Source organism: Leopardus geoffroyi, chromosome B2 (assembly GCF_018350155.1).
Source record: "Leopardus geoffroyi isolate Oge1 chromosome B2, O.geoffroyi_Oge1_pat1.0, whole genome shotgun sequence".
Classification (NCBI taxonomy): Eukaryota; Metazoa; Chordata; class Mammalia; order Carnivora; family Felidae; genus Leopardus; species Leopardus geoffroyi.
In genome coordinates, this window is record NC_059332.1 from 64,067,400 (window position 1) to 64,094,314 (window position 26,915).

The 26,915-nt window shown below is 35.7% G+C and overlaps 1 protein-coding gene across 1 annotated transcript in view; it reads left to right on the forward strand.

Annotated features, from left to right (window-relative positions):
- The window catches only part of SMAP1 (small ArfGAP 1), a 203,171-nt gene that overhangs the window by 45,954 nt on the left and 130,302 nt on the right, over positions 1-26,915 (forward strand). The window contains exons 2-3 of the mRNA XM_045498703.1: positions 562-695; positions 25,034-25,119. Coding sequence (XP_045354659.1) covers positions 562-695; positions 25,034-25,119 — 220 coding nt within the window. The remainder of the gene's footprint in view (positions 1-561; positions 696-25,033; positions 25,120-26,915) is intronic.

Here is a 26,915-nt window from a genome sequence, read left to right on the forward strand (position 1 = left end):
ATTTCATTGAAAACTCCTTAATTTATATTTGTTGGCAGTCTTTTTTTTTGTTTTTATTGTGAGAGAGAGAGAGAGTGAGAACAAGCTGGGAGGGCCAGAGAGAGAGTGAAAACAAGCTGGGAGGGCTAGAGAGAGAGGGGGACAAAGGATCTGAAGCAGGCTCTGTACTGACAGCAGAGAGCCTAGTGTGGGCTTGAACTCACAAACTGTGAGATCATGACCTGAGTGAGCAATACTTTACACACTTAATAAAGAACTTACTTTATCCTGTGGGACATTACTGGTCCTGGTTTAAATATGCTAGTGAAATCACTATTCACATAAATTAGTTTTAAATTCTTAGGTTTGGGAAAGTTTCTAGAAAAGCAAAATTAGTAAACTCATTAAAGTTCTTGAAGGTTGATTTATAACCTTGCTGCCAGTACCATTGTAAACTTTGAGCATGTAGAATTTTGTAAGGCTTCATTGTAATTGTATAAAAATCAGAGTGTTTCACTTAAATGCTGTCATAATATTTATTTTAGTTTTTAATATTTATCTTTGTTTTTTCTCCTTAATTAGGTCCTCGATGGGCTTCCTGGAATATTGGTGTGTTTATTTGCATCAGATGTGCTGGAATCCATAGAAATCTTGGGGTTCATATATCCAGGGTCAAGTCAGTCAACTTAGACCAATGGACACCAGAACAGATACAGGTAAACATTTCCTTCCTGAGAGATTATTTAAAATATTTAAAATGAGGGGTGCCTGAGTGACTCAGTTGGTTAAGTGTCAGACTTCGGCTCAGGTCACGATCTCCAGGTTCTGTGCTGACAACTCAGAGTCTGGAGCCTGCTTCAGATTCTGTGTCTCCCTCTCTCTCTGCCCCTCCTCTGCTTGCACTGTCTCTCTCTCTCAAAAATAAATAAGCATTAAAATTTTTTTAAAAAAATATTTAAAATGAATTTAAAATCTTTAATCCTTCTTATATCCAAGGGTTAACATTGAAAAGTAGTATATTAAAATGATATGTGCCACATATACAATTTGGATGTTACTTGAATTGTCCACTCACAAATGTTTATTTCTTTTTGGGTATGTAGTGAACTCAGTTTTTAGTCTATTCTTACCTAAAATGTTGATTTTGAAGTCTTTAAAAAATGAATTCCTTTTCTTTGTGTTGATGAAATTAGCTGGTATAATTCCATACTCTGTTTTGTTATTCTGTCAGTAGAGGGAGCCTGGGTAAAGATAAAGAATAAACCACCTCTTGCCTAAGAACTGACTTGAAAGATTTCCCTTCTGTACAGAAATGTTCTTGATTTTCAAACAGGGCCCAATAGTTGGAAGATAGCCCAGTTAGCAAATGTTCTAATGACTGATTTGGATTGTTTTGAGTGGTTTAGCATTGTTAGAGATAAATCTGTAATTTGAAGGGCTTGCCATTTTTATAGTGTGACAGTCTTAAATTCTCAAAATCTTTCTAATACTTAAGGATAACTGCTAAAATAAAAATGTTTATTTCTACTGGTTTTAATTTGTAATTCACAGTGAATTTATACTACTTTTTCTTATACCCTTTTTGAACTAGCCAAATATACAAATATATATTGTTGAAATTCAGTGATACTCCTACATGCCTCCAATCAGAAAACACCAAAAAGAACACAAAAATTGGCACGGATAGGGTGAGGTAAGGGTGAAAGAATAGAATACAATACTGAGGGGAGTAGATTATATAAAAAAATAAAGATTTGGTTAAAAAAAGTAAAACTTTTGTACTAAAGACCTATTTATGCCAAAGTATATTCTAGATAGAACCAAGATTTAAATATTTAAAAGAAATTAAATCTTAAAAGTATTTGGAAAAAATAACAGATCTTTAGGCTGTAAAGTCAAACAGAATTCATTTAGTTCACTTTTAAGGTTTTGAGGTTTTTGCTGGCTAGGGCATAAAGGAAATATGACACTTTATGTATTTTCATGATCCTTGAGGAGAAATTATTTGTTCTATCAAGGAAGCATAGCTTTTTGAACATTGCATATAAGGCACTGTTCTTGATAGCATCTCTATAGTAACTGTGGTAACAGATTTCAAATGTTTTTTCTTAAGTTGTCTTCAAGAAAATGTGAAGTGTAGCTTGAAAATACAACTTGGTGTTTGCATTGGGTTATGGAGGTACAGAACATTCAAGACCCAAGGTATATTGCCTTTTAATGGTTCATTTCACACTAAGGATAAAACATAAAATCCATGGACAATTCAGTTCTCCAGAAATAATATTTGTCTCAAGTAAGCTGTTAAAAGGGGTTGAATGGCAGTTTATTTGAGGTAGACAGCTGTTCTTTTCCTGTAGCTTAGAGCAGAACTTCCCAGTCAGAGGGCTACAGTTCACTCATTTTCTGTGGGATAAGTTACCGTTAACAACAGCAAGATAGTGAATTATTAAAAATGGAAGGCTTTTGAAAACAATTATTAAGTAATACACAATTTTTGAAATTGTATTTGGACACAATTTGAATGGTTTTCAACTGTCAGTTTCTTGAAATAAGAATTATTCTTTTGGAATGCAAGACTTTCGATGAGTATCACCAGAGAATGCTTTGTATGACTTCATATACCACACTGCTCCTCTTAAAGATCAGATCTTCTGTGATAAGAAATAAGGTTAGGATGCGCTCAATTAAAAATTAAATAAGTAGACAATGAAGTTTTAGTTTTAAAAAAAAGTATGGAGAAAAAAGTATAGAGAAGGTTAATCACGCAGACAAATGAGCATGACATCTAATATTCTTGTGGTGGGCCTTGTAAGTACTTTCTTTAAAAATCATTCTGGGACTGCTATTCTATAAAAATCCCCCAAGGTTCCATTCTACAGAGCACAACCTTTATCTTAACCTAGAAAATTTTAAGGCAACTGATTCTAAAAAGGCAGTAGAACAAAGTGATTTAGAAAGTTGTCTCTAGATAGTTAGGTTGCCACAGTTAGACCTGGATGAGCTCGACAGGATACTTCACCTCAGGGTGCCTCAATTTCTTCATTTATGAAATGGAATAGTGAGAGTATCTACTTCTGTAGGTTGTTGTGAGGATCAAATAAGTTAATATGAGGAAAACATTTAGAACAGCACTTGATACATTTTAAATACTCGATGTTAGCTTATCAGTTATTAGTAGTATTCATTCATTTGTTCATTAGGTAAAACCCTCAGTACTGCTGCCTTGAATATCTTTCTGATCCATGCAACATAGCTTCTTAGTAAATCCACTGTGATGAATTGGTTGTTAAATGTACTACTGAGTAAATAAATAAATTGACTTGTGTGGTATTATTGAGTATAAATTACTTTTTTGAGAATATTTGTGAAGTATAATTAATTCATTTTTAGTAATGCATGTTAAGGCATTTTGAGATGATTAGGTGATCATATTGGTTGTCTGTTGAGGTTGCTCCTATTCAAATTTAAGTTTATCCTTTTGCCTGTAATGGTAGGTATGTTCCATTTAATCCACTTCTATTTATACCTCTGCATTTTATTTTTTTACTTAAAAAATTGAAGTATAATTATAGAGACAATAATTTACAGATATAAGTGAGTTTTATGTGTCTTGGCAAATGTCTATACTGTGTCACCAACACCCCAATGAAGATATACAGAGCGTTTCCATTATCCTAGAGAATTTACTTGTGCCAATTTAGGGGCAACTACTACATTGACGTCTGTATCTTTAGGTTGCTACACGCTGAGATTTTTATCTTTTGGATAAGGAAGAGTGAAGATCACAGTGTGTTTTAGTGTTCCTTATTCTTATGACATTTTATAAGAATTTCTTTGATTTAAAAAAGAAACAAAACTTGGGAGATTATTATTTGTAGAGAGAATTACTCTACTGCATATAGTTCTACCCTGTGTCTTCCCTTACCACCCCCCTGCCCCGCCAACATTTCATGAAAATTATGCTTCTAGTTTTCAAAGATGGTACTTAGTTTTGGGTAGTTATATATATTTTTAGATCTTTAATAGTAAATGTGGAAACATGATTTGATCTCTGAGCCCAGTCAGACTATAAGTAAAAATGTTCTTTTTTGTATCTCTGTAAAATGTAACTACGTACTAAGTTTTGCTTCAAAGCTTCTTATCAACTGATATTATACGTATACCATATTTATGTCAGTTATTTATATACATGTTGTGAGTGTGTGAACCAAGTTTTAGGACATCTATCATATATCATAGCTGTGTTAAAATAGCTATATGCTTATTTTTGAAAGAAAATAATTTATCTACCAAAACTTATTTTGATTTTTATTAGCATGGAAATAGAGTTACTCCCCTTACATTTTAATCAAAATTCTTTTTTGAAATGTGGTTCATGGTCAGATTAAATGTCTTTAATTTTGAGTTTATTGTCAGGCACTTTTCAAATTTTTGGAAAGGACTATGTACTTTTATAAATACCTTTTTAAAAAAATTTTTTTTAGTGTTTATTTATTTTAGACAGAGAGAGAGAGAGAGAGACAGAACATGAGCAGGGGAGGGGCAGAGAGAGAGGGAAACACAGAATCCGAAGCAGGCTGTAGGCTCTGAGCTGTCAGCACAGAGCCCGACGCAGGGCTCGAACTCACAGACTGCGAAATCATGACCTGAGCCGAAGTCAGATGCTCAACCGACTGAGCCACCCAGACACCCCTATAGCCTTTACTTTTTATTATGTACTGGTTTGTTAACCCCAAGTATTACCATTTTCCTACATTATTTAAATTTTTTAATTATTCATTTTTCAGTGCCTTATTGAAGGAGTTAAAATGAAGAATACCTTATTTTTATTACAGAGGAACATTACTTGTGCTCTTGTTTCTTAGCTTACTTTGTGCAGAGTCTTGTAAATGGTACTAATGAAACCTCTTAGTGAGATTTTGTCCCTATTGCAAAGTATACTCCATGTATTTGGTATTTATCGTGATAACATTTGGACCACTTTTAATACTTTATCTGTAAATCTTTTAGTAATACTCTCTCTCAGGTTGTTTACTACTGACTAGTGTCATTTATTGGTATGGTACTTAGTATTTTCTTGGGAACACCAAGGCCACACAACTGAAATTTATCGTTTATAAAGTATATCATGGGGAATTTCACATTTGACATTGCCAGTCTCCATAGACACATGATTTGTCCTTAGTGAACTTGCCTTCAACATTTGTAGGCATTTTTACCCCATCTTAATATCTTTACCATTTTTACTTTAGCTTTGACTATATTTTGGCTGGAAGGAAAGGTCTTTATTTTTTAAATGTTTTATTTATTTATTTTTGAGAGAGAGAGAGAGAGAGAGAGAGCAATCGCAGAGTGTGAGTGGGGGGAAGGGCAGAGAGAGAGGGAAACACAGAATCTGTAGCAGGCTCCAGGCTCTGTGCTGTCAGCACAGAGCCTGACCCGGGGCTCGAACCCATGGACAGTGAGATCGTGACTTGGGCTGAAGTGGGAGGCTTAACCGATTAAGCCACTCACGGGCCCTGAAGGAAAGGTCTTTAAACCCAACTGTTTTCACATCGTTGTTTCCGATTGTAACAAAAGAATAGAAGCTTGCTTTCTTCTCATTCCATCCAACCCTAGTGTTTTTGCTTTGACTTGCAGCTTTTTGTTTTCTTGTTTTAGGGACAGAATGGGGGGGGTTGGCTGCTAGTTTCTCTGCCTTTATTTTCATTTGCAGCTTTCCTTCCTGCTTTTCCACCCAAGAATTATACTTATTTGGAGGCATATTTAAATTCTTTCTTTTTCTTTGAAATGTATTACTTACACTCTTCTGCCATAAAAAAGTCTTCCTAAAATACCATCTTCCCCTCAACATACAGCTCTTGGCTTGTTCAGCCACTGAACATTTATTAAATACCCACAGTGTGCCAGGCACTGTATTCTAGTGACTAGCTCTAATCTTCCTTTAGAAGTTGAATTTCTCAAGCAAGATCTTTACCCTCTATTTCATTTCTTTGCCTTACTTCTGCTTCTTTTAACTCATTTCTAGTCCCATCATTCTGCTAAGTATGTACTCCTAGAGAATACTAATTTACCCCTAATGGCCAAATCCAACTCTCCTCCCTACTCCTTGGTCTTCCTGCTTCACTTGATACTACCCACTGCCTTCTTGAACCTTTTTCTTTGTAAAAGAAGTTGAAGTTACTATTCTACATCTTTTATTTGGTTTAGTCTCTCTTTTTTTTATGTTTCTTTTTTTTTTTTTTTTTTTTTTTTTTTACTATTTCTTTTTCTGGTTTTTTCCCCTTTTGGACATTTTCTACAGTTTTGTCTTTAGCCCTATTGTTCTTTAGTCTTTCTCCATAGGATAACCCATTTACTCTCATGGATTCACCTGTTATTTTTTTATGCAGATGGTTCTCCCCTGTCTTTCCAGTAGTGACTTCTATAGTGAATGTCAGTTATTTTTTACATTGCCTGTTAGAGACCTTTGGTATTCATGGATTTATCATTCTTAAGAAGCCTTGGATATCTTTGATATGAAGTGATTGGTAACTTTCCCAGGCATCCATTTTAATTGTATTAATTGCATGTTCTATGAGGCTGGAGTTGGCCAATTCAGTTGATTCCATAGCACTGGAATTTCACCATGGCTTTACATATCTGTTCATCTTTGTGTATTAAGTAATTCTTGTGACATAATTAACAATTTTATTGCTTTATGAAAAATACTTTGCTATGAAACAAAGGAAGCTGGCTATTAATGCAACGATAGAAATGAAGAGAAATGAATAGATACGACCAGGCATTTTTTTTTTGTCAGATAACATTATGCGTTTGAGTAGAATAAAGAACAGAATATCAAAATTAACTGTTGCTCTATAGCAGTATCAATAAAACCTCTATATGTTTCATATGGAAACAGGAAAAAAAGATTTATGAAATTGTTTCAGTGTTTCAATGTAGGAAATTTTGGCTACAGTCATAGTTATTAATGGGTAGCATTTATAAATGTTAAGATTGGAAGATGCCTACTAATCAGCAGCTTGACACATTTAAAATTTAAATAATAATCTGGTTGTTCAGACTGGTTTCTTAGTTAATGTCATTATTCTGGTTAATCTTAAAAGCTTGTGGTGTCCTTTGGTTCTTACTTCTCTCTTTTGTGTGCCTCTATATTCCATCAGTTCTTAATTCTTTTGTTGCTTCTGTTGCTTTCCATTCTCATTTCTCCTGCAATGTCCACAGCTCTAGCTTATTCCTGATCTTCCTATTCACTGTCACCTCCCCATCACTTTTACCTACCACATTCAGAATAATCTTTCTGGAACATTGCTTTGGTCATTTGACTTCTCTTCTGAGAGATTTGTATTGGTTCTCCTCTGAGAATCATAAAAGTTTTATTTTCCTTAAATTGGTAATCATATACTTCTGCCATCTGGCTTCATTGTGTGTCTGTGACCTTACTCCAGATGCTCGACAGCAGATCTCTTTGGCTGTGTAGAGACAGCTGTTCCTGTTGAATTCTTCTGGTGGTGTGTATGTTTGTTTTTTGTTTTGGTTCTGCTGTTGTTGGAAATGTTTTTTGCATATTCCATATTCCTTTTTTCAAACCAAATCTCCATTCTTTAAAACCCAATAAATCCCTACTGTAATAAAGCTTCTACTAAATATGACTTGTGCCTAATTATCTACTACCATATATTGTTATTTACCTTTGTGCATGTCTGTTGGGTTAATTGTAACCTTCCAGTAGTTAGAAACTGTATCGTATGTGTATTTGTAGTCCTTCTGATGGCCTCCAGAATGCTGGGAACACAGTATGTGCTTAATTTTTGTAATGGCACACTGAGAACAATCTTTGGTTTGATATAATTCTGTGAGATAATGTTTGCTATAGTTAGCACTGAATGGGGTAAATGGAGAAAATGAAAAAAAAATCAAGCATATGCTCTCAATTTGTCCTATATTATTTATACAGTCTCTCTCTTTTTTTTTTTTTTTCATTACCTCTGTCCTTTTCTTCCCATGTTCCTATATACTTTTAAATTCTCCACATACAGTAGCTGTAGGGAGTATAACTTAAGCTAGTGTGTGGAAGTTCCAAGGTAATATATGCAGGTACTTGAAAGGCAGTACTTTCTAGTATTTCAGGCCATCCAGAACTGAAACTGATTGCCTTGAAAAGTAATGATTTTGCCATTATTGGAATGGTTTGTGCAGAGGCTGGGCAACCACTTGGAAATCTGTAGCTGGGATTCAAGCACTGAATGGGCAAATGAGAAATAATTTAGATGACTGTGAAGTATCTTCCATTCTTGATCTTGAGATTCTTTGATTGTATGTTCAGTCTCTTTGGTTACCACAGAAATTGAAATAACACTTTAATTATTTGCGTTTGAATAAGAATGGTATATTACAGTTAGAGATGTGATTCAACTTTTTCCTAAAAGTCAAATTCTACCTTCGAGGATAAAAATTCCTGCACTCTGGGATAAATCATAAGAAGGTGGAATGATTCTCAGATTAAGTCAGAAAGACAAGTTCTAGAAGTGTTTTGAACAAACAGTTTTGTTCTTTATGCTTTCATAAGGAAAAAAATCACTAGCTAAATGGATATAGATTTCTATTTTAACCTTGTTATTCTTAGAAATACCTGCTGTCAGGTAACTTGGTAGCTTTTAGTTTAATTTAGTAATAGATGTGTGATAGTATTGACCTGCTTGTCTTAATTAATTAATTAATTAATATTTTATTTTTTAATCTTTATTTTTTTTACATTGTAATATCATTTATTTTTTTCAATATGAAATTTATTGTCAAATTGGTTTCCATACAACACCCAGTGCTCATCCCAAAAGTTGCCCTCCTCACTACCCATCACCCACTCTCTCCTACCTCCCACCCCCCATCAACCCTCAGTTTGTTTCAGTTTTTAAGAGTCTCTTAGGCTTTGGCTCTCTCCCTCTCTAACCTCTTTTTTTTTTTTTTTTCCTTCCCCTCGCCATAGACTTCTGTTAAGTTTCTCAGGATCCACATAAGAGTGAAAACATATGGTATCTTTCTTTCTCTGTATGACTTATTTCACTTACCATAACACTCTCCAGTTCCATCCACGTTGCTAAAAAGGGCCATATTTCATTCTTTCTCATTGCCACATAGTATTCCATTGTGTATATAAACCACAATTTTTTTTTTAATATATGAAATTTATTGTCAAATTGGTTTCCATACAACACCCAGTGCTCATCCCAAAAGATGCCCTCTTCAATGTCCATCACCTACCCTTCCCTCCCTCCCCCCCCCCCCCCCCCCCCCCCCCCCCGGTCAACCCTCAGTTTGCTCTCAGTTTTTTTAAGAGTCTGTTATGCTTTGGCTCCCTCCCACTCTAACCTCATTTTTTTTTTTCCCTTCCCCTCCCCCATGGGTTTCTGTTAAGTTTCTAAGGATCCATATAAGAGTGAAAACATATGGTATCTGTCTTTCTCTGTATGGCTTATTTCACTTAGCATAACACTCTCCAGTTCCATCCACGTTGCTACAAAGGGCCATGTTTCATTCTTTCTCATTGCCACGTAGTATTCCATTGTGTATATAAACCACAGTTTCTTTATCCATTCATCAGTTGATGGACATATAGGCTTTTTCCACAATTTGGCTATTGTTGAGAGTGCTGCTATAAACATTGGGGTACAAGTGCCCCTATGCATCAGTACTCCTGTATCCCTTGGGTAAATTCCTAGCAGTGCTATTGCTGTATCATAGGGTAGGTCTACTTTTAATTTTTTGAGGAACCTCCACACTGTTTTCCAGAGCGGCTGCACCAGTTTGCATTCTCACCAACAGTGCAAGAGGGTTCCCGTTTCTCCACATCCTCGCCAGCATCTATAGTCTCCTGATTTGTTCATTTTAGCCACTCTGACTGGCATGAGGTGATATCTGAGTGTGGTTTTGATTTGTATTTCCCTGATGAGGAGCAACATTGAGCATCTTTTCATGTGCCTGTTGGCCATCTGGATGTCTTCTTTAGAGAAGTGTCTATTCATGTTTTCTGCCCATTTCTTCCCTGGATTACTTGTTTTTCGGGTGTGGAGTTTGGTGAGCTCTTTATAGATTTTGGATACTAGCCCTTTGTCTGATATGTCATTTGCAAATACCTTTTCCCATTCTGTCGGTTGCCCTTTAGTTTTGTTGGTTGTTTCCTTTGCTGTGCAGAAGGTTTTTATCTTCATGAGGTCCCAATAGTTCATGTTTGCTTTTAATTCCCTTGCCTTTGGAGGTGTGTCAAGTAAGAAATTGCTGCGGCTGAGGTCAGAGAGGTTTTTTTCCTGCTTTCTCCTCTAGGGTTTTGATGGTTTCCTGTCTCACATTCAAGTCCTTTATCCATTTTGAGTTTGTTTTTGTGAATGGTGTAAGAAAGTGGTCTAGTTTCATTCTTCTGCATGTTGCTGTCCAGTTCTCCCAGCACCATTTGTTAAAGAGGCTGTCTTTTTTCCATTGGATACTCTTTCCTGCTTTGTCAAAGATTAGTTGGCCATACTTTTGTGGGTCTAGTTCTGGGGTTTCTATTCTATTCCATTGGTCTATGTGTCTGTTTTTGTGCCAATACCATGCTATCTTGATGATTACAGCTTTGTAGTAGAGGCTAAAATCTGGGATTGTGATGCCTCCTGCTTTGGTCTTCTTCAAAATTACTTGGCTATTCGGGGCCTTTTGTGGTTCCATAAGAATTTTAGGATTGCTTGTTCTGGCTTTGAGAAGAATGGTGGTGCAATTTTGATTGGGATTGCATTGAATGTGTAGATAGCTTTAAGTAGTATTGACATTTTAACAATATTTATTCTTCCAATCCATGAGCAGGGAATGTCTTTCCATTTCTTTAAATCTTCTTCAATTTCCTTCATAAGCTTTCTATAGTTTTCAGCATACAGATATTTTACATGTTTGGTTAGGTTTATTCCTAGGTATTTTATGCTTCTTGGTGCAATTGTGAATGGGATCAGTTTTCTTTATTTGTCTTTCTGTTGCTTCATTGTTAGTGTATAAGAATGCAACTGATTTCTGTACATTGATTTTGTATCCTGCAACTTTGCTGAATTCATGTATCAGTTCTAGCAGACTTTTGGTGGAGCCTGTTGGATTTTCCATGTATAATATCATGTCATATTTTATTTATTTTTGATAGAGGGAGACAGAGCACAAGTTGGGGAGGGGCAGAGAGAGAAGGAGACACAGAATCTGAAGCAGGCTCCAGCCTCCGAGCTGTCAGCACAGAGCCCCACGCAGGGCTCGAACTCACAAACTGGGAGATCATGACCTGATCAACCGACTGAGCCATCCCGGCGCCCTTGCTTGTGTTAATTTAAACTTTTGATCTTTCTTAGAAAAAAATTGTCCTTAGTAAGTTAAAATTACAGATTTTCCGTAATACTCATCAGTAAGCTTTTTTGTGTTCTGTGGCCTCAGGTTGAATTCCTAATCAGTCTAAATACAGTGAGAATAGGTGAAAGAGAATTGGTAGGTATTTAAATATTTCTCTGTATCTAAAAAAGTAATTAAAATTACAGGTACTTCCTTTGTTTTGTTTTTTAAATTTATTTGTTTTGAGAGACATAATGAGCAGGGGAGGGGCAGAAGGAGAGGGAGAGAGAGAATCCCAAGCAGGGTCTGCATTTGATATAGAAAAATTATAAGATGGCCAACAGGACTGATGGGGGAATTCCAGTCCCCTCCCAAAGACTCTCCTTCTTGGTTCTTTTCCTGCCCCTGCTTGCCTCAGGCACCAAAATGTGCCACTAATGCGGGAAGTAACAGACTATAAATTAATTGCCCGCCATGCTTATGCTCTGGGGTCAGACCTCTGGAGAGTGATCTCTCAGCCGGCCGCTGTGAAATAAACCTCCTGCCTTCCAAGATCAACGAGTGCCTTGGTTCTTCCTCGGGGTGATCCAGACTAGGTTCCATAACACTCTGACAACACAAGTCCAACTTGAGGCTTGATTTCACCAACTGAACCTTGAGATCATAACCCGAGCTGAAATCAAGAGACGGATGCTTAACCAACTGAGCTACCAAGGCACACATAAAATTATAGGCACTTGTTATATTGGTCATATTGTGCTCATGTTCAACAGTAAAATTGGGATGTAAAGGATTATAAAGAGTAGAGGATGAAAGTGGCCAAATAGATTGAAGAAGTTTTCTCCTTTTTGACCCTCTGACACAGTATATTTCATTTAATGTTATGATACGTTTTATGCTTTAAAAGCATGTTTGTGTAATAAGATTGCAGTTGATAGAAGTACAGCATTCCTGTGAGGTATCTCTGCCATCTTTAAAAAAGAAAACTGGAGCTAGAATATTGATAGGCAGTTGAATATTGATAGGCAGCAAATTCAACTTGAATTGTGCAGTTGTGCAGGTTTGTTTTAATTTATAACACCATTTTTAAGTCATTAAAGGAAGGTGAGATAAGTTACTATGTTTTCCATGGGAATTCTGCAGAGGAGAAAGATGCATTACATAAAATATAATATTATGATTAATTTTACCTGTTTTTATTTTTGTTAATAAGACTAAATGAAAATTTAAAAGGATAAGACTTGCTCAGATTATCTTTTTGTTGCACAGCGGTGGTATACATGTAAGATAGTTGTTATGCATTGGTGTGTAGCCACTGCAGCCTTCCTGTGCTTAATGTTTGCGTGGTATGTCTTCTTTTGTGCTTTTATGTTTAACTGATCTATATTGTTAAATATAAATAGGTTTCCTTTAGACAAGAAATGCCCTGGGGTATGCTCTTCCAGTATGCAGTTTCACCTTTTTTTTTTTTTATTTCAATGACTTAAAAAAAAATTTTTTTTAACATTTATTTACTTTTTTTTTTTTTTTTATTTTTATTTTAAAAAAAAAATTTTTTTTTCAACGTTTATTTATTTTTGGGACAGAGAGAGACAGAGCATGAACGGGGGAGGGGCAGAGAGAGAGGGAGACACAGAGTCGGAAACAGGCTCCAGGCTCCGAGCCATCAGCCCAGAGCCTGACGCGGGGCTCGAACTCCCGGACCGCAAGATCGTGACCTGGCTGAAGTCGGACGCTTAACCGACTGCGCCACCCAGGCGCCCCAACATTTATTTACTTTTGAGAGACAGAACACAAGTGGGGGAGGGGCAGAGAGAGAATGACACACAGAATCCGAAGCAGGCTCTAGGTTCTGAGCTGTCAGCACAGAGCGAGAAGAGGGGCTCAAACTCACAAACCATGAGATTATGACCTGAACCGAAGTTGGACACTTAACCCACTGAGCCACCCAGGGGCCCCTTACAGTGACTTTTTACAATTAGTTTTTCAGTGTTCTGTCTCCTTGTTTGAGTATTTTTCTTTAGTGACTCTCTTACATGTATGTTGGATCAGGGTGCCTAGGTGGCTCAGTCGGTTGAGCATCCGACTTTGGCTCCGGTCATGATCTCCAGGTTCTGTGCTGACAGCTCAGAGCCTGGAGCCTGCTTCAGATTCTGTCTCTCTTTCTCTCTGCCCCTCCCCCCACTCGTGGTCTGTCTGTCTCTCTCTCTCTCAAAAAATAAACATTTAAAAAAAAAGTTAACATGTGTGTCAGATCTTGATTGCTTAACTCCAGTATTCATCACTTTCTCTTGGATTCTTCTCATTACTTTTTTTTTTACTAAACTTTTTTTCCTTTTTCCTCTCTAGTTTTTATCGGCCATTATTTGCTGTGTTTATTTGTTCTCATGTTCCATTTATTTCATATTCATTTCTGAAATATTTTCCTTTTATTTCTAATTCCTGTTTTTATTTTAATTCTGATATTTTGAATTTCTGATTTAGTTGTTCTTTCATAACTTCACATGTCTTTTAACTCATTTTACATGTTCTTTCATATCTTGCATATGTTTTTTGGCTTGTTTTGAATTAGTAGGTGTACAGTGTTGATCTGTTTTCTGAGTGTATTTGTTCTAGTGTGGATTCGTTGTAGAGATGTTATTCTGCTTCTTATTCTCTTTTTCTTCTGATAACTGTATGAGATTTGACCTTGATTCTTTTCTGTTGATCATTTTTATGTAGTATTGGTTTTCTTTACTTTTAAAAGGAATTGAATTTTTTTTTTTAAATGTTTTTATTTTTGAGACAGAGACAGAGCATGAGCACGAGCACGGGAGGGGCAGAGAGAGAGGGAGACACAGAATCTGAAGCAGGCTCCAAGCTCTGAGCTGTCAGCACAGAGCCCTGTGTGGGGCTCGAACTCACGGACTGTGAGATCATGACCTGAGCTGAAGTCGGACGCTTAACCGACTGAGCCACTCAGGCGCTCCACTTTTACACTTGATCTTAGCCAAAAGGCCGAGAAGCGATAGGCGCTCCACTTTTAAAAGGAATTGAGATTCAAGATAGCTTTTCTAACTGCACAGACCTCTCTTCATTGGTTTTTGTGTAATGTTTAAAAATAAGGCTACTTGTTTTCTGAGATTTTTTTTTTTTGCTCTGTTCCCTTTTCCCACTTTTATCTCAAGCTTTTCTTCTTTTATTTCCATTTTTTTAGTCCATTTCAATTTTGAATCCTTTCCCAGGACTTTCTCCTCAGGGTGGGGCTCTCTTCTAGAAGGGAAATTTGGTGGTTATGTCATGAGAATTCATAGGGGCTAGATTGTTTCCCCCCATTTCAAGCTTGTTGTAGACCTTTTGCACATATTTGCTACTGGATTGGGTAAAACTCCTTTTCAGTTTCATGTGCATTCTTCAGACTGGTTCACTGTAATTTCCAGTTTGTATGTCTTCACTGTTTTAGTGTTCTGTTTCCAGATCCACTCGGCTCCCCATTAGTGGCAGACATCTTGTAGGGCAGTGGTTGTTAGTGCCTTGTCTCTACCAGATAGTGTTATCGGTTTTGTGGTGATACTCTATCACCAGGTTTTGTTGTAAATATTTTCCATGGGTTTTTGGTTTTTCTGTCTAGTTATTCTTTTTTTGTTGTTTGTTTTTGGTGAGAAGCTTCTGGGAGCTTTAAAACTGTGAGAATTACAGAATTCCTATGACAAGCAATATTTTATAGAATAAAATTCCAGGTTAATAAAGCTAATTTGAAGAGCTCCATGATTTCACTACATCTGACCTGCTATGTATTAGAACATTATTTAATCTCTCCACGTTTTGACCCATGGCCTCATGTGCATTCTTTTAAAGTTGATTGAGATTCACTTGTATTGATTCCCTGCCAGGATCATGAAATGTGTCCTCAAAGAAGAGCCGAGCAAGGGGGCAGCTTACAGTGTTCGGTTTATGTGTTGCCTGTATATGCCAAGTGAGATGAAGAAAGAAATGTGATACTGTCTGCAACAAAATTTAATCTGTGAAGTTTAATAAGAGGTTTGCATTTTTAAACAATACATTTGAGAAAAAGTCACATGTATTCTGAATTTGTGCAAGATTATGCCCTGTATTTTCCTCTTGATTTTTAAATTGATTTTGAGGTTTTAAGGTTAAAAAGTCAGTAGTAGTTTTTAGAATTATCTTCCTAGTAACTGTCTGTAGTTCTTTGGGTCGAAGCAGTGAACAAGATGTTACTTAGATATTAGATATTACTAAGATATTACTTAGTGCAAGTCTTCATCAATTCAACTCTGTTCATTTTACAGTGCCTAGTCTAGATAGAACTGAGAGAGTAGAACTAAAGGAATACTAAACTATTTGAAGAAAAAGGCTTGTATCTCCATATAGAGTGCTATATTTGGTAGGAAATTGTTATGTGGCAGTGAATGAATATCTGTATGAATAGATCATTTTAAAACATTGTTATTATTCATTGCATATAATATTTTAGAGGTGTAGTCACTGCTCTTCCTTGCTTTGTGTGATTATAATAATGATAGAAGATGGCAAACATAGTCAGGCTGGGACTCTGTAGACCTGGGTTCTAGTTTTGGCTTTGTTAACTAAATGGTGGGTAATCCTTAGAAAATCACTTAGTAGTGACTCCTTTCTCTTTAAAAAAAAAAAAAAATCATCAGTATCCAGTGCTATGCTAAGTTCTAAACATATTTTAAGGATGTCTCATTACTATTTTTATAGTGACCTTTATTTGTTTATGAATTTCTGGAAGCATTATTACAGAGTACACAGGGTCTCCTGGGCAGAAAGATGGAGAAAGCATGTTGTATTTGAGAAAGTGAAGTAGTTTCCTGTGACCAGAGTATTGGGTGCTGTTATATATGTCATAGGAGATGAAGGCAAAAGTTTCAGTGGGGACTTAGTTGGTTTGGTCTTGATCCTATCACTGATAGGGGGAGGGGATAGGGATATATCAGGGAATTCTTAAAATATAAATTGAAGAGTGATGTTTAATGGTATGTTCCATTTAAGAACCTACATCTGATGGACTTGTTCCTGCAATGGCCAAGACAGTGGGTGACTAGATCTTGAACTAAATTGGTGGTAATGGGGGAGGGAGGGGAAGGCTGTAACAAATAAAAAAGAGTTAGAGTCACTAAGCTTCTGACAGAAGAGGGGAGAGTCCAGGATGATTCTTGAGCTGGGCCTTAAGTACCTAGGATGAAAGTAGTGGTTTATTCCTAGACTTCAAATGGTATGGATTTGATAGTAAGTACAGATTACTAAAGACTGTGATGTGAAGCTTTTCCAACTTTGTTATAATGGTGTTTAATTGTATTGCTTTAAAAAATACATTCTCTGAATTTGTAAGAACTAGCAAATGAAAATTGGTACCTCTAATTCCACATCATCATTTAAAATTTTTAATTTTTAAATATGTGTGGTTTACTTACTTTGTACCTAGAAACAACAATTAAAACAGAAAGAGAACAATTCCCCTAAAACACAATTTTATGAAACCTGGAGGAATGGACTCTGTATTAAATATTTACAAAGAGTTCCTGAGACCAAAAATGGTGGCCCTTCTTTTCCAGCAGCTGGAATCCAAAAGATCTTGAAACCAGTCCTGAAAAGCTTGCTCCTATGCAAGAAATCCTGGTGGCTTTTGAGAGGAAGATAGAGAACTATTCTGGAAAATTTCAAGTGGTAGTAGAGGTGAGTCACTGACATGAAGAATTTATCCAGGGACTACAAATACTCATTTCCTCTTTTTTTATTAACATTAAAAAAAATATACATTCAGATAAGGCAGTTTGAAAATATTAGTCTTTGTGTTCTGAAAACTTTAATGAATAGAATGTAGAACAAGTAGTATTCCCTTGCTCACACAAAATTATATATATGTTGAAATTTTAAGAAGCAAAAGCAGGTACATTCAATGATTTAATCTTTAGCAACAGTTCTGTTTCTTTAAGAAGATAATGATACTGAGAAAAGGTATCATAAGTAAATCATAACTAAATCACAAGTATATTTATACTTGGAGCATAGGATATACTTGCATGGGATTCTTAAAAATGTATTAATTTTATTTGGTTCATAACCTCTTTGATCACTAGAACACTTTGTTTTCCTAGTAGGAGTGGATGCTCTCATTCATGCTGCTTGGATACCCTAGCTAAGCTTCTCTGAATAATATTTTATTTAGAAACAATGCAGGATTAATGTAGCCCCCTTCAAATTTTCATTGTTTTGGGGAATGAGAATTATATGGACATGGCACAAACTTCAAAGGGTACAAAGGGTGTAAAAGTAGTTTTCCTCTCGTTTCTATTCCTCAGTCATCCAATTTTCCTCTGTAGGAACAACCGTATTTATTAGTTTGTTGTGTAGTTTTCCTGAAGTATTTTTTGCATCTATATAAACATCTAGGTAGTACACATTTTTAGCTGTTTTCATATCTTACACAATAACCTTTAATCTTGTAGGTGAGACTCTTCCCCACCCCTCAGAAAATTCAGAAGAGTTTTAATTTATATCGCTTTACCTTTCTTCCTCTAGATTTGGTGTAGACATGTAGCACCTTTCCATTACACACTAACTTGTAAGATTGTATTGATTATTTTAATATTTTGCATTTTGGCCATTGGGAATTTAGAAGATCCAGTTGACACATTGTAACCTTATCATTTGAAATAGAGCAATTAGCAATCTTAGTCCTTTGTTTTGTAGCTGCTGTTCTTCTCTACACTTATTCCATTTTTTTAAAAGTAGCCAGTAAACTCCAAAAGGCCAGTCAGTACACACATAAACATTTATGAAAACTATGCAGGGAGCTTTCTGTATTAATACATTAGTGTGAATTCTAGCTTAACTATAAATGGCTTTTGACCTGGTAATTCTTAGTATCTGAGGGAGAAAGTCCAGGAAGCATAGGGACAGATAGGAGGTAGGTTGAGAAAAGAGAAAGAATGCACAAGGTGAAACAGAGGGGACGTCCAAAGAGCTATAGTTCTTTTTTTTAATTTTTTTTTTTCAACGTTTATTTATTTTTGGGACAGAGAGAGACAGAGCATGAACGGGGGAGGGGCAGAGAGAGAGGGAGACACAGAATCGGAAACAGGCTCCAGGCTCTGAGCCATCAGCCCAGAGCCCGACGCGGGGCTCGAACTCACAGACCGCGAGATCGTGACCTGGGTGAAGTCGGACGCTTAACCGACTGCGCCACCCAGGCGCCCCCAAAGAGCTATAGTTCTTAAACACAGCCACTGAACCTGGACTTGACTGTATTTGGCTTTCGCTGAGCTAACAACAGATAGAAGTCATACCCTGAAGTAGTTGTATCACTTAGTTGGATTCCAGAGTGCTCTGCTTTCCAATATTTTGGAAGACTGAGGAAAGGAAAAAAATTAGCAAGTTTTATTCTTAGGAGAATGAATCATTAACTTGGAATTTTAGGTGGCCTGTCATTTATCTTGCCGTTTACTATCATTTCCTGATATTGATAAAGATGTGGAGGCACATTTTGTTTCTGTCTATTCCTGTTACTTCTTACCTTCACGCTTATTTCAAGGCTCTTTTTTTCACTAAAACTGATTTTGTGGGGGGCTTAATTTTTTTTTCCATTGGAGATACCCCTGTTGACATGAAATAGTGATTTTTTAAAAATATAATTTATTGTCAAGGTAGCTAGGATACAGTGTATACAGTGTGCTCTTGGGTTTCAGTGGTAGATTCCCATGATTCATCGCTTACAAGCAACACCCAGTGCTCATCCCAACAAGTGCCCTCCTCAGTGCCTATCACCCGTTTTCCCCTCTCCCCCACTCCTCCTCATCAACTGTTAGTTTGTTCTCTGTATTTAAGAGTCTCTTATGGTTTGTCTCCCTCTCTGTTTGAAACTATTTTTTCTCCTTCCCTTCCCCCATGATCTTCTGTTAAGTTTCTCAAGTTCCACGTATGAATGAAAACGTATGATATCTGTCTTTCTCTAACTTATGTCACTGAGTGTAATACCCTCCATTTCGATCCACCTTGTTGCAAATGGCAAGAGTTTATTCTTTCTCATTGCCAAGTGTGTGTGTGTATGTGTATACACACCACATCTTCTTTATTCATTCATCAGTTGATGGACATTTGGGCTCTTTCCATAATTTGGCTGTTGTTGATAGCGCCGCTATAAACATTGGGGTACATGTGCCCCTATGAATCAGCACCCCTGTATCCTTTGGATAAATTCCTATTAGTGCTATTGCTGGGTCATAGGGTAGTTCTATTTTTAATTTTTTGAGGAACCTCCACACTGTATCTAGAGTTTCTGCACCAGTTTGCATTCCCACCAACAGTGCAAGAGGGTTCTCATTTCTCCACATCCTTTCCAGCATCTGTTGTTTCCTGAGTTGTTAATTTTAGCCACTCTGATGGTGTGAGGTGGTATCTCAATGTGGTTCTGATTTGTAAGAAATAGTGATTTTTTTTAAAAAAAAACGTTTTTACAGTAGTGTTACATAAAAATAAAATTTCCTAGTACATTTGTTTGCCTACTCCTTGACTCTGCTTATTGTCCTTATATCTGTTCCTGCTTGTTGTATTTGTTAACTTTTTTCGGTTATTTCTATTTTTTATCAAAGTACAGTTGACATATAATGTTACATTAATTTCAGGGGTATAGCATAGTGATTTGACAGCTCTGTAAGTTATGCAGTGCTCACTGCAAACGGAGATACCATGTGTTACAAGTTTACTTTTTGTATGTTTTAGTTTACTAAATTATACAAATCCCATAAGTAAATGCCAATTTAAACTTTAAATTGACAACCTCAGTTTACTTCAGTCTCTGTAAAACATTAAAAAACTTAGAACTCTTTGGAATATAGATTTTTATTGTTTTTAGTGCAAAAACTAGGATTGGGTGAAATGTTTTCTACTTAGAAAGTTTCAGAAATAGAAATATTTTATCTATGTTAGATTGTGAAGAAGTATGTTAGCCTGTAGATGTTTTTCAGCATTCCAGTTCAAACAGTAATTTTTGAAATTGAATCTCAGATAACTTGTGAGTCTTTGGGTAGGTGGTGTTCTTTGTATTGGCTTATATGGAGAAACTGAAAACAAAGATTATGGATTGACAAAGACAAAATACTTTTAATAGTAGGTTTTGAGTTTTAAGTTTATTTATTTTAGGGGGGGAGGGACAGAGAGAGAGGGAAAGAGAATCGCAACCAGGCTCTGCACTGTAAGTGCGGAGCCCGATGCGGGGTTTGAACTCATGAACTGTTAAGATCATGACCTGAGCTGAAATCAAGAGTTGGACGCTTAACCAACTGAGCCACCCAGGAGCCCCTGAGATTCTTAAGTGGGATTTATTATACTATTTTCAGGTGAAACCTTCCTTTGCAATGATAATGGTAGTGATTTTGAATGAAGATTATTTAAGCAAAAAGTACAATATAAAATTCATCTTTCTAGAAACATACAGTGTATAAAATGAGGACATATTGAATTTCAAATGAATAGTAAATAACATTAATTTTTAAATATATACTACCTAAATGGCGTTTATCATAACTGTGTAAAACACATTTAACTTACTCTTCAATATATATATTTTTGAAAGTAATAATGCATATTGACTTTTTATTTAATATATTCTTATAATCATTTCTTTGTCAATAATTTCAGTATATTTTCTGCCCCTTGGATATTTGACTTTTTTAAAAATCAATTTTGAGGCAAAAAATAGTTTATACCTACTTAAAAATATTTTTAAGGCACCCGAGTGGCTCAGTTGTTAAGCATCTGACATCAGCTCAGGTCATGATTTCACAGTTCATGGGTTTGAGTCCCACATCAGGTGGGCAGAGCCCCGCTTCTGGTGAGCTTGAGCCCTGCTTTGGATAAAACGTGAGCCCCAGGTGAGCCTCACTTCTCTCTGTCTCTGTTTCTGTCTCTGTCCTCCCTTTCCCCCCTCTCTCTCTCCCCCCTTTCCTCTCTCTCTCCCCCCTTTCCTCTCTCTCTTTCTCTCTCTCTCTCTTTCCCTCCCTTCTCCCCCCCCTCCTTCTCCTTCTCTCCCTCTCTCTTTCCCTCCCTTCCTCCCTCCCTCCCTCTTTCTCTCTCCCTCTCTCTGCCCCTCACTCACTTGCTCCCTCTCTCTCTCAAAAAACTTTTTTTAACCAAACTTGTAGAAAATTTGATTTAAATAATTAAGAGTCCTCTTCTTCCATTTTTCATGTTTGAAATGTGCGAGAGAGAGAGAAGGAATGGCAGAATTACATGCTTTCTGTAAAGCCAAAGAATTTTCAAATTTGGTAAATTAAAAAATTTTTAATGGTCTATTTGGCATCCTTACAAGTATTCCTCCTTTTGGAGAAGTGAAAGTAAGTTTGGAAGTTTAAGTTTTTCAGGATGGTGTATAGTATTAGATCTGGCTTGATTGGAAACTACATGGTAGAAGTTAAGGTAGCTAGTTCATTAACCATAACTTAATTCTCATTGTAGTTAAATAATAAAATATTATTATTATTATTATTTATTATTATTTTTTTAAAAAGTGTATGCCCTTTATCATCCCTCCTTTCCCCTTTTTTGCAACCAGTCCACTCATTTCAGCTCTGGGATACTGAATCATAAATTGCCAAAGAATAAGCAACTAAAATTTTGCTTTCTACCAGTACATTTTGCTAAAGCTTTTGGGTTGAGAGAACCCAAAAGAAAAGCAGTAATATTTTAATAACAGGAATGATGTTTTAATAATGGAGGCAATACCTAAAGTATTTTTCTATCTTGTGGTGAAATTACCTGGACACTTATTTCGATTAGCTGGTGCCTGGTGGTAAGGATTTTCAGCCTTGTAACTGATTCATTGTATTACTCAGTAGAGAAATCATATAACCTCTTTGTGCCCCAGTTTCTTTATCTGTAAAATGCAAACTGAGCTCTAAAGCAAAGAGCTTGGTGTTTGTAAGTCTTGCAGGATGTAGTCCCCAGTTCCATTGGATATAGCCTGAGATATCAAAACTACTACTGATGGCTGATGTTTCTATCAGGAGTTGAATACTCGTGGCGACTAATAATCTTGGGTCTGTTACTTAACATCTTGCCACTTCTGTTTCCTTTCCTGCCAAAGTAGGGTAATAATGTCTAAATCAGGGTTTTTTGAAATTTAAAATGGCGTATATATGTATATATATGCAATTTCTATAATATATATGCAATTTATAATAATATATATAATTTATGTATAAAAATAAAGTATTGAGGCTAAAGCTCGTTATTGTAGTTAGGCTATTTTCATTATTTTCTTCTGATTACTAGACACAGTTTGCTCTTAAGGACCAATAGAATAAATTTTCATAAGTGCTCTATATGGCCCTTAAATGTAGTGTTTTGAAACTGAAGACAGCTAGTTTGTACCATATTCCTATCAACTCCCCCAATGCCAGCTCCTGTTGTTTTTTTCCCCTTGCTTTAACCATCTCCAAATTGCTTAACCTTTTCATTTTCACTGATCCTTTTGTTGCTGACCTTTCTCACTACTCTGTTCTACTTTTTAGAAACCTAGAAACTATCTGAGCCACTAATATCGTCTTACAAAATGATCTTTCTACATCTGTGATGTCATTGAATCCTTGTTTCTTCTAATCCCAACTAACATATACACCACATGCACCTGTACCCTTTCACACTTTTGGCCATGGTCTTCTATAGAAATGGCTCATTATTTCACATTACTTGTCCTTTTCAGATTTTTATACCTTGTTTTTTCTCACCTGCATCCCTAGAACAACATTAAATAATTTGGTGTAATATACATATATGCCTTGTTCCTAATTACTTTTTATTTTGTCAAAATTTTAATAACCTACATTAAATAAAGAGAATATTTTATATAAAATGTGTACAATCATATTCATTGAAAGTAAGATATTTCTATAAAAAGCATCTCTGTTTTATGGACTAATAAGAAAAAACTATAATTTACAAGATACCATCAGTTTTAAGATGTATTTCATTTCATTAATGTTGAAATATGAAGAAAAATGTAACTTAGGATCAATGAGATACGACATATATAGTAGATACTGTTTTTAATCTTACTAAATTTTTTGTTAGAATTTCCATGTATTCTTGTTTGCTTGATGGAAACTTTTAAATTTTCTTACTTTCATAGTTTCTGTGAGTTACTTTTTGCTTTATTGCAGATATTGTGAAAAGTATGAGACAATTTTTCTTGCTTTAGTTCTTCCTAAATGTTTAATGCTTTTATGATTACATAACTTGGATCACCTTTACTTAATAAATTCCCACCATGACACAAAGATGAAACATCATTTGAATACTTGAGAGGGCAAACATTTTTTCTTTCAAGAAGAGAGAGCTATACGAAAAGTTTCTAAGCTTTTCTCCCCACGCACAAAATTTACATGTTAGGTCTCCTCATATTCATGCTAGTATATGTCATGATGTAATAGAGCCTCTGACCTTGTACTGTCAGTTCACTTTACACAGTTTTCCCCCTTACCTTATATACCTTTGGTTTTATTTTGTCTTACCTATATAAAAAAAAACCTCATTTCTTTTTCAGTTTTTCTATCCATTATATTTCCCAGCCCCCTATTAATTACTTCACTTTCTTATGATCTCTCTTATTATCTTGTTTACTCTGAGAGCGTATGTTGAGGTGGGTGGGATAGGTATCCAGAAATGAGTGTATATTAGTATTTTGCATACCTTACAACTCAGTTGGGATAAAAAAGTCACTGTATTTTTTTATTTGAAGGAAGATGGTTCTGTGTCCACTTGAGTGCTGCAACTCAAGGTCGATGTCTGGAAATCTGTTAGACCTGGGCTGTCTTCTTGGAGCTGTGGAGTGTGTCTAGGAGATCAGAAGGAAAAAGAAGGGATTATACAAACTGATCTTTCTACCAATTAAAACATTTTAAGGAACCCAAGCTCTATGTAAATGATGTAAAATAGTAATAGAATAATATTTTGTTTGTAAATGTTAGTTTCTAATGTAATAGAATGTCCAGGAAGTATTGTTTGGCTAATCCTTACTTACAGAAGATACTGAAACTTAGTTAAACTGGTTGAAGTGATTGTCAGATTATTTTATGCCTCCTGAGTAGTTCTTATTTTTGGGGCTTGTAGATTTTAGGGAGACTTTGGGCCATCACGTGCAGGTTTTTTGTAGGGAGGGGATCCATAGCTTTCAGCAGAATCTTAAAGAGGTTAACCCCAAGGAAATAAACCCTCTTTAGAGTTTTAGGTTAGCACTATTTCTTTTTTATCTACTCTCCATTGTGATTCTGATTGTAAATCATGAAAACCCAGGAGTATTTTGAAACTCAAAACAAAGAAAATTTGGTCTTGAGCTGTTACCGTTGGAAATGGCAGTGTTGTTCAAGTGGTGTATTTAAAACAATAATAAAACTGCCCATGAACTACCAGGAAATTACTTTTAGGAAGATGGTATTATTTTCACAGAAAAAGACATTAGAAAACTATGGGTCCACATAAGTTGAGTAAATGTGAGGAATTAAACATATACTTTGAACTTTAGTAACTTCATCGTTGTGATTTAAATTATTTTCCTTAGAAAATATATCTTGCAAATAATAAATGTTACCTGGTATTTGTTTGTATATATGTGTGTAGGTATGTATATGTATGTGTATATGGGAATTACTTTTTTTATATGAGTAATGAAAATACTTGATTTTTCTTTTTATTTTAGTGCATGCAAGATATGGGAAATACTAAAGCAAGACTACTCTATGAAGCCAATCTTCCAGAGAATTTTCGAAGACCACAGACAGATCAGTATCCTTTAAACTTTATTTATTGTGGGTTTAAAAAAAAATTAACTGATTTTATACTTCATATTTTAACTGTATTTAGAAAGTTGTGAACTTTACCATGATGTTAATTAATTAATTAATTAATTAATTTATTTATTTATTTAAAATATTTTGTTATGTATTTTGAAAGAGAGAAAGAGTGTGCACGCATGAGTTGGGGAGAGGGCAGAGAGGGAGAGAATCCCAAGCAGGCTCTGTACTGTCAGATCTTGGAGATCAGAGAGACCATGTAGAATAATACTAGTATAGCCTTGAAATGAGCAATGATGAAGTTATAAATTAGTGCATTAAGAATGGACAAGAAGGAATTGGGAAGATTGCAAAGAAATTGGGAAAGCAGGAGCACTTGGATTAGATTAAAACTGGCTCTGTTTCTGAAGAAGATACTGGGATGACCCCAGGTATTAAAGCTTGCCTGAGGTTCTATGGTGAAGTAAAACATATTCCCAGACAGAAAGTATTCAGTACCAGATGAAGGTTGAAGGGTCAGAAAGGAAAGGTGATAAGCCATGCTTCATGGCTTTGGACAGGTTGAGGTGTCTGTTGGACAATACATGGAGATCCTCATTTAGTAGCTGGAAACATGGGTCTGGACCTTAGAAGAAAGCAGGAAATTCAGTGCAGATTATAGAGTAATTTAGCATGTAGGTAATACGAAAGTGTTGAGTAAAGTTGTGTTTACCCAGGGCAGTGGTCCTGTATTCTTATTTGTGTGTTTTATTAAAAATCTTGGGAATGCTGTTTTCTTTCTCCTCTGAAAAATGGAGGCCTAGGGCAGAACCCTGGAATAGAGCATGGCAGAAGGAAATAGAGTAGAGCAAAGAAGTAATGTCCTGGGTTTTTACCAATTGCTTGCTAGTTGTATTTATTTCTCTTCTCTTTGGTTCTCACCCCACAGGCTGAGTTGACGCTCAAATGGAAGAATTTTCTTTCTGTGGAAGTTTGTTTGTGTGTGTGTTGGGGTCAGTTTGGTTTGAGTTGGTTTTTTTGGACTTCTCTTGAAGATTACAGGGTAAATTCTTGAAGTTCTTGAAGTTTTTGGTAGTATCCTTTATTTGGTATCTTGTGGGTGAAAGTGGCTTCCAAGTTATTTAATATATCATCATGATTCTGTATTGTTTTCAAAGAAGTCTTGAAGGTATTTGAGAAAGGACTGGATGTAGTTTTTTGGTATTCTCTTACATTGAACTGTTTTTTGTTTTTTTTTTTTTTAAATTAATTAATTTATTTTGAGAGTGAGAGAGAGGAGGGTAGGGGCAGAAAGAGAGGAGAGAGATGTGCAGAACCCAGTGTGGGGCTCATTCTCATGAACTGTGAGATCGTGACCTGAACCAAAGTCAAGAGTTGGATGCCAACTCCTGAGCCACCCAGGCACACCTCACATTGAAATGTTCTATCCACTGTTTCATATATGTTGGTAGCAATACTATTTCTTCTCAAATAATTACCATCAATTTTATGATGAACCTTATAGAAATAAAGGATTAATGAGGTAGTGAGTTATTAATTCTGTTATTTTTTTGCTGATATGTTTTTAAATGTTTGGTACTTACCTAAAAATTTCAGGAGAGATAAGATTTTTACAGTGAATTGATTGATGTTTGGTATCATTACATCCTCGACCTTTGACACACTGAAGATACAATGTTGTGAACAGCAGCTGATGTAGCTTTACTGCTTAAAAAAGGTTAGCGGTGTGCTAGGCACTAGCTTGGCATTTTATGTACATTATCTTTTTTTTAATTCTCAAAATAACTC